General features: G+C 41.1%; 1 protein-coding gene across 1 annotated transcript; it reads right to left on the minus strand.

Moving 5' to 3' along the window:
• Nucleotides 1–439: 439 nt before the first annotated feature.
• On the minus strand, nt 440–7,880 carry malt3 (MALT paracaspase 3). Its single transcript, XM_047597446.1, has 15 exons — nt 7,757–7,880; nt 7,405–7,475; nt 7,182–7,306; nt 6,903–7,041; nt 6,604–6,779; nt 6,285–6,381; nt 5,826–5,861; nt 5,498–5,701; nt 4,749–4,926; nt 4,512–4,586; nt 4,172–4,299; nt 2,893–3,042; nt 2,118–2,272; nt 1,385–1,501; nt 440–1,087 (listed from the first exon to the last, which is right to left on the minus strand). The coding sequence occupies exons 2-15, from the start codon at nt 7,445–7,447 to the stop codon at nt 749–751; spliced, it is 1,962 nt and encodes a 653-aa protein (XP_047453402.1). The 5' UTR covers nt 7,448–7,475; nt 7,757–7,880; the 3' UTR covers nt 440–748.
• Between the last annotated feature and the right edge of the window lie 523 nt (nt 7,881–8,403).

Consider the following 8,403-nt stretch of genomic DNA (forward strand, 5'->3'; position numbering starts at 1 on the left):
CTGAGAGGTTGGTGGGTTTCCACACATGAACTGTCTGCTTCAAGTCCTTCAACAGCATTTCTATTTGATTAAGGCCAGGACTTTGATTTGGCAATTTCAAAACATTAATTTTGTTCACATATGTAAGATTGACTTATTTGCTTCAACAAAGAAATGCACAATATTATTGTGTAGTATACTATTTATATTATGCTATTTTTTGAAGAGGAACTGTACATGTTCTGCATCCTCACATAGACTACTTGCGGATGATTAAATTTAGTTAGCACGCACTTTCGTCAAATGTACCATTCACACACTTTCCATTTTCTCATTCATCATGCTTAAATATAAGCCTGTCACTGTGTATGTTATACAGTATGTAGTCTGACTAACATTTCCCTTGAAAAGGCAGTTGCACTGTTTGAAACTTAAATAACATATAGACATCTTGAGAAAATAATGATGAAAGTTGTAGTCTTTATTAGATAAATTATTGATAGTAATGTTTGATAAATTAGGCCAGCCAGCTTGCCACTGACTGAAAAAGTGTCATACGCAAATAATGTTTTTTTTTTTTTTTTTTTTTTTTTGTTAAGTATTATACAATTTATGATGAAATCACTGTTAATGTACTGGGCTAGTAACATAAACCTCAGTCACTGAATTGCTTATTGATTATCATCATTAATCAACAGACAAGTAGATGATCAGCATCTGTTAAGAAAAAAAATCTTACTGGTATTTACAAAGGTAGGAGCGGAAAGGTCTAATGCCAAAGAGCAAAGTCTTGTAGTTCAGTCTCGTCGTTCTCTTCAGGTTCATTGCTCCGTGTAGTTGCAGTTTTAGCAGCACACACTGCCTTCCTGGTGAAAGGGCGACATGGACCAGCCACGGCCTGTTGGAGCAGGGGTTTGCTGCGAGAGATTTTGCCCATACTTTGAGCACAAGCACCTTCTTCTTTCTTGTCTTTTACTGCACGATTCCTCCTGTACAGTTTACAGGAGGCCACCAGAGGCGTTCCTATGTCCACCTGCTGGCTTTCAGTCAGACGCAGCTTACTGTCGGTATGGGTATAGTGTAGATCCACTTTGATGACAAGCGATTCCTGATAAAAGACAAACAAAATGCATTTTTTGTAAAGATGTAAACACTTCACATAGGAACTGAACTGCGACACATACTACATACAGCATACAGTAGAACAACACCACATGATACAGTTTGGTAATACAAATACAATTTGAAAATGAAAACATAGTTGAATCAACAGCTCTCTCAATCATGTTAAACAAGAGCACAGTACCATAGCCGTCATGAAGCTAAGATTTAGTGCAGGGCTGTTAAATTCGAATAGATCTGTTTCCAACTATTGAAGATAATGAATTGGCCAGTGAGTGCATACCTTTAGTTTCTGAAGAGAACACAGTCTTAGAATACAGTCTGGGTTATCCACGTTCTGTAAATGTAGAGAGTCCATTTCCTCTGACCTGTCAGGCCTTGAAAATATGTCTTCCAGTGCCTAAGGATTCAAACAATAGACAATTGTAATAGTTTATAACATACAACCTGTTAAACAAAACAAATAAACGCCTCTTCTGTTTAGAGAAAGCTCTCGAACCGGTTAATAAATCTCCCAGTAGATGTCAGTGTGGTCCAAGAAACTGTACTCCAACTGAGGCACACATTGCGCAAGAGAAGCACAGCACACCACTACTTCCTGACTGGCCTGCGATTGCAGCAGGCTGGAAGCCTATTTATGGGCATGACTTCCTCAGACATGTGAAACGTGGGTGTGAATGCGCTTAATTGTGAAATTCCTGATGGGTGATGGAAACTGATAGCACCGTACCGTGAGCAATGTGGAATTTATGATGTAGGTAGAGTTTACCATTAGTAAGCCCAATGTTGGAGGTTATTAACTTTTTTAAAAAAAGAAAGTCAGGCTACAGTGTGGCGCCTGAAGACAGGAGGCAGCTATGAACAGCTCTAAATGTGATATTTCTTTCTTATACCGCGTTTTGCTTCTCTATCAAATGCCATGTACACAAATGCCACTGTGCAGATGCTTGGCCTTCGCATCGGGATGACAGCAAAGCTTGACAGAATGACACTTTAGAGCAAAAATAAATATTTACCGGCAGACTGCTTAGAATGACAGTGCAGTCCTGTGTATGGGGGCCCGTAGTCTTTACTGTGGCAAACGCTACCAAGACGTTCGAGAACAAAGCTGAGAAGCTGAGTTCCACTTCGACGCCACAAAGAAACATCAGACGCTTCTTCCGTGGTAGATCTGAAACGAGACATGATAAAAAGAATCAGGCTAAAACAGAATACTGCGACACCTCTCTGGTATTTGATTTCAGTGATAGGACCATGGATTTCGCACAGCCACCTAACCACATTAGGTACTTTTTTCTCTGTTAATTAAAGCCGCAGACATTTATCTGTCTGGCCTCATGGAGACTTGGGAGAGGCTCACATCAGTCCACAGTATCACGATTAACTTTCACAAGAGGGTTTAGTAAATTTGAGGAAGCCCGAGGTGTCGGTGACAACTTCCTTCCATTAAACAGGAAAATAGGCTTTGTCAAAATGAACCAGTTCCCTGTTTCGATTAATGAAAAAACAATGAGTAGCTGTTCTTGAATGGTGCGGAAATAATCACGTTAAACCACAGCGCCTATGCTTGGTTTGTCACATGCTGTAGTGTGGGGATATGAGCAAGAACAATATCTCACTCACACACTCAGAAAAGAAAGAGAAGTGTGGTTTATTCAATGGAAAATAAACCGTTTGATGTGTGTTTAAACATTTACATATCCGGTCGCTTGACGCGGCCTTACATGGAACTTCAAAAACGGAAAAGAAAAAACAAAACGTGGAGTTTGAGGTGAGTTCTTCTTTCCTCACCATTCGCTTGTCTCCAGCAGACATCTCGTAGATGTAGTTCCTTTGTGTGGCCAGTGGTCCGAACTTTATCTGCAAGGGATCGGGGTTCCTTCAGGGTGTGTTTAATCTCCACAGCCTGCTTGCCTGTGACAAGAGGGTCTCTGCCCAGATCTGTCGTAGAGAAATGGAGAAAGGGCAGGTAAATATGACGGCAAAACCAGAGCAACATTTACATTTCATCGACAGGCAAAATCTACAGCATTAACTCCTGTTTTGATTATGGGACTGTCAGCGTTTTGCAATTAGAAATAGTGGGGGATGAGAGAAGCTTAGAAGAAAAATAATCAGATCCACATGGATGGTTTTGAGGGACTTGGGGAAATTCGGGGACAAAAAAGATAAGAAATTCATAATTGGCTGAACTTAAGTGGTTTTGGAAAAACCCTTTCTTCACAAGAAACAAAGTGGGAATAATTAAAAAATGCACAGTGGATAGGCCAGTCCGCACCAAAATGATGATTAAAGGATTTGACATTGTAGAACGTTCGCATTTTTTGCCTGGACTGGCCAGGACGCCGTGATGTCAGGTTTGGGAATTTCTGAGTCATTCCCCAAGTTGTCGCTTTCAAATGAAAAACAGTAAAAGGAGTAGTAGGGAGTAGGGAGTAGGGAGTAGAGAAGTAAAAGGAACAAACTCTTCTGAAACCACCGGCACACGTGTTCATCCAAACGCGTCCACGGACCTCACAGACAAACAGGTTTCTATCAGCGGGGTGCCCTGTCCTGCTAGCACTGATTTGCGAGTGGACCCATGAGAGCAGTGCCCAAACGGCAGAGCAGCTGTCTCGCACTCCGCAGCTCTCGGGTTTCTTGCTGTTCCCTTGCCAACAGTGTGAATTTCCCAAGAATGAGGTCACATGCAGGAGGTACCTCAAAAAAATTATCCCACCAGAGGACCATTTAACAGACAAACAAGACAGGACAACTCGATAACTCCTCGCTCCCGCTCGGTCACAACTTTCGGGGCGAGTCTTCAGTAAACAACATTTGAGTGAGCTGCCAGTGAACATAAAACTTGCTGCAATCCTTCCAACACTCCAAAGCACAATCCGTTCCTTCCTGTTCTGCTTTCCCTGGATCTACAACTGTCAACTTACAGTATTAAATTCCCGAGAAAAGCTTTTATATATATATCATATATATATTATTTTCCTTTTCATTTACTGTATGCCCACCATAAAGTCCACTTTTTTTTTTTGATTAATCTCGATGCATTTATTTTATTATTTTAAATGCTTACCCTCAGACACCTTCTCTAAGACGTGCGTGACCTTCTCAGACTCTAGGATGTGCATGTTCAAGTACTTCGTGAAGATTCCAGTACTTTTCCCTCCATCCTGGACCTCAAAGGCTTCAGCATCTTCGCATCTGCAATTGTTAATGAAGGAAATATTATGCAACCACAGATAACGAGGCCGCTTCTGTTAATTCTACAGCGAGATGGCTGATAAGGAAAGAGACGTCCCTGACAAACATCCCCTACGTCATGGACCAGTAATAATTGCAATCAGTGTTGGTTTGGCTGATGTCTTCGCAGTCATTTACTATATACACAATACCAACTAACAAAGAATACATACGTGGCATAACCATAAACCGTGTTCCCACTGGGTCCTAGTGGCATGATGGCTGAGGGTATGCAGCTCTGGTTGTACCTACAGAAAGTGAAATCCAGTTTTAGAAGAATGAAGCCTAATAACTTGCATTATAGAACTGATTTGTGCATAACAATAGAATAAAAAAAAATAACAACAGACAAATAAAAAATCATGTTTTACCGTCCTCTTGTAAAAACAGGAATTAATAACAGCACTTACCATTTTCTACATGTATCGAGGAGGATTACACTCAACGCAGTCTGCTTCTCCTGCATACTGAGCATGATTCTCTGCACACAGACACAGTTTTCAGTTCGGTACGGTTGCGGAGCTTCCACCGGCACCAGGTAATTCCTCCCGGCGTGCTCATATCCATGACCCGCATAGTAGAAAAGGCCTGTCAAGAGTAATATAACGCACATCCAGTTAAGCACCGCAAGGCCCGAGAGAAATGCATCGAGCACATTTCACACAACCTGTTTCACACCTTTACAGCACAGTATGTTTCAAAACACATCGGCATTTGAAATATTCCTGTCTCTGTTTCGCTGTTAACAAAAGAAAGAGAGAATCGCAACAGAGAGTATCATTCTGATGCGATGTCTCTTTTCTGATCCCTGTTTTAAATACATCTTTAACACAATCTCATATCACCCAAGTGTGCACTCCGCTGCTGCTTAATAATAGTACTGGTCTACTTCCCCTGAACAATATGGAGAGTTTACACGTTCATTCATACTTCACAACACTACAGATGACTATCAAATACAGACAGAAATAACTCTAGCGCACTCATGTCTGAACATTACATAAATACTATGTAAAACTTGCTCTCTCAAAGGGCCAAAAGCATTCAGGATGTGACACACTCACTTCTCTTTACTCTTGATCAACTCGTGGCCACGGCACGTGTCGGGGGTTTAATTCAAGACAGAGGAACAAAATGCGTATGAACAAATTATGCTCACCGTAAACTCCTTTGTCAAGGAGCTGGACAAACTTTTCAATAGCAGCCAGCATCTCCTCCCTGGTGAGATCCAGCAAGGAGACCACCCTGAAGTGAAGATGCTGCAGGAGGTTGGCCAGCTTGTGTACATCCATAACAGGGGCCATCAAGCCCGGATGGTTGGAGTAATTCAGGTTGCCAATGAGTAGGGCAACTTTATCAGTGGCTAAAGGACAGATCAAAGTAGAATTGTAAATATTGCAATATAAGGAAATTTTACTACATACTGTGATTTGCTCTCCCTCCCACTAAAATAGCATGAAACTGTGTTTCTTTCTATAAAACTGTACCTGTTGGAGCGGCAAGAGGAAGCTGATCATTTTGCACTGGAAGATATAAAAAAAAGGACAAAATAAGTATTTGCTAAGTACAGTTCTTTATTCTGGCATGTACACGTACATATTCACTGAATATTCACTAAATAAAGTTATAAACAAATGAAAAAAAAAAAAGCACTGGTTTCACTTTGCATCACTTTCCTGTTTTGTGTCTAATGCTCAGACCAAGCACTACTCTGGAGTCAAACTACTTCCTTTTTAGTCTGTAGAAATGGGAAAGTACCTCCAGCATAATGGAAACAAAAGCACCGGAGCTAAATCAGTGGAATTGTAGGAGTGTGAAGAAAATCAGTTTTTCTTTACACACTTTTCATTAGAAATGAAGGAAGTAAAGTCAGAGGAAAATACAACACTCAAAGTGGGAAAAGACAGACTTCCACAGTACAAATTAAAGTTTTAGATGCGGCTTACCGACGTCAACGTCGACGGGCTCGCTCCACCTCTCCGCTAGCACGTTAGATACCGAACACAGGTACGATCCTCCGTGTTCGGCTGTTGCACAGTCAATCTAAAAACAGATTGTTATTGTAGATTATTACCATTATTTGTCTTACCGGTCATTCCCTCAAGTGCATGTGTACCACAAATCATACTTTTGGTAAAATATTAACCAACTTTTTGTGAATATTGTTCACAGTGGACACAAGAATGATACAGTAAATGATGATATTGTGTACACAATTGCTATCAGCAGTGAGTCAATAAACACTCGCTTGCCATTGTTGCTCACCTGCAGTGTGTCACTAGTCTGGTTGAGCAGTGGCTGCCCATTTCTGTACCACTGGTAGTGTGGAGCAGGAATGCCAAAGGCAGCGCAGCGGAGAGCGAGTTTTGTGCCTTGTCGAACCGTCTGTGGTTTAGGGTTGATAGCAATGTGTGGCTCACCCTGCCAGTGTACCGGCAAGCCTGTAGTCGGAGAAGACAGATAGACACCCACATCAGTAAATCATCAATGTGCATAAAACACAAAAAACAAGCCAAGGTGATGCGGCAAATGTGCAACAACAACAACAACAACAAAAGCATTACCTGATTTATCTATGTCCAACACCTTCACTTTCACCCACTCACTGAACACACAGTTAAAAAACTGGTCATTCACTCGGCACACGTAGAGTTGGCTTTTTTGAGCTCGGATTGTCAGGTCTGCTTGAGTAGCACCAGGCACCTTTAGAGGGGGAGGGAGGCAGATATAAATAAAGACGTTCTCTGAGTGACATTTTAACTGTTTATGTGTTGGTCTTCTAGATTAAGGTTCAAGACAGACCCGTGCGGAAAGTACCGTAGCTTTAAGTCAAATTCACATACCTCGTTTTCATCTTCAGAGAACCACTGGTAGCTGAGGATACCTGTGCCCTCAGCACGGACGCGCAGAGTTACCTTATGGTTCACAGGTACACACACACAGACGGGATGGCGCACTATGACAATTTCTGAAACAAATCATACAGTGTAATCTCAGTTATCTCACGTCGTGCTGGTTTGCCTTTGATTTTGAAAAATGAAAGCTGATGTAGAGAGTGTAACATACCGCTGATCATTATTTGACAGGGCTTGGGACGAGATCCGGTCATCAGTGCATGTTCTTACTCATAGAACAGACTGTAAGAAGTTCATTCAAAAAAAAAACAAAAAAAAAAATGAGTAGTGTTTTTTTCTTATATTGTCACCACACAATTAAATAACAAAGATGGCACTCGGAAAACGAAAAGGGAAATCGCAGCACTTTAATGTCCAGCCTCAGCCCCTAACTTCTCATTTCTAGTGAAGAGTCAGCATTAATACAGCAACGAGTACACAGGACCGTATGTGATGTTAGAAATATCACAATCTAGACGACATAATTAGTATTGTTTAGCAGAACCATAAATACATGTGTGTACCTGCCGTCAGCCTCGTTGTAGATGAGCAGCTGTCGGACCTCAGCCAGAGTATGTTTTTCTCTTCTCAGTCTTCATAACTTAAACTATGCGGACTAAACTCTTCCCTTTCCCGGAACGACACAGAACGCACATACATTACCGTAGTGCTCATAATACGGGCGTATCATTTAGAACACAGTCAGTGAAATGCCGGCTATTGCTAACTAGAATATGTTTTTTTCCTGTCAAAATGTACCGATATCTTAGATAAAATAAAATAAACTCTAAAAGAGATGAACTGCACGTCCGTTAGATTTATATAATACATGTGAAGGAGCAACTTTTCCTGAGATTACGGTAATGAGCAATCTGGCCCTTTTTCAGGTGCTGCATAATCACATTCTGAAGTCAAGGAGTTATAGTTAAAATATTCCCTTAAAACGGGACAAACTGGTACTGGATTTTCATAGACATATGAAATGAGAAATACATAACAGTTTATCTATATAAATAAACTAAATTATGATCCTTTATTGGCAGTTAAAATAAAATATATTCAACAAGTAGCCTAGGTGAGAAGCATGTCTAAGGTGCACCCTGGCACCAATATCAGCTGGGCCATCCATGAGCCTCCCATGACCTTGTAGAGCAGGGGTGTCAAACTCATT

This window comes from Mugil cephalus, chromosome 10, assembly GCF_022458985.1.
Source record: "Mugil cephalus isolate CIBA_MC_2020 chromosome 10, CIBA_Mcephalus_1.1, whole genome shotgun sequence".
Classification (NCBI taxonomy): Eukaryota; Metazoa; Chordata; class Actinopteri; order Mugiliformes; family Mugilidae; genus Mugil; species Mugil cephalus.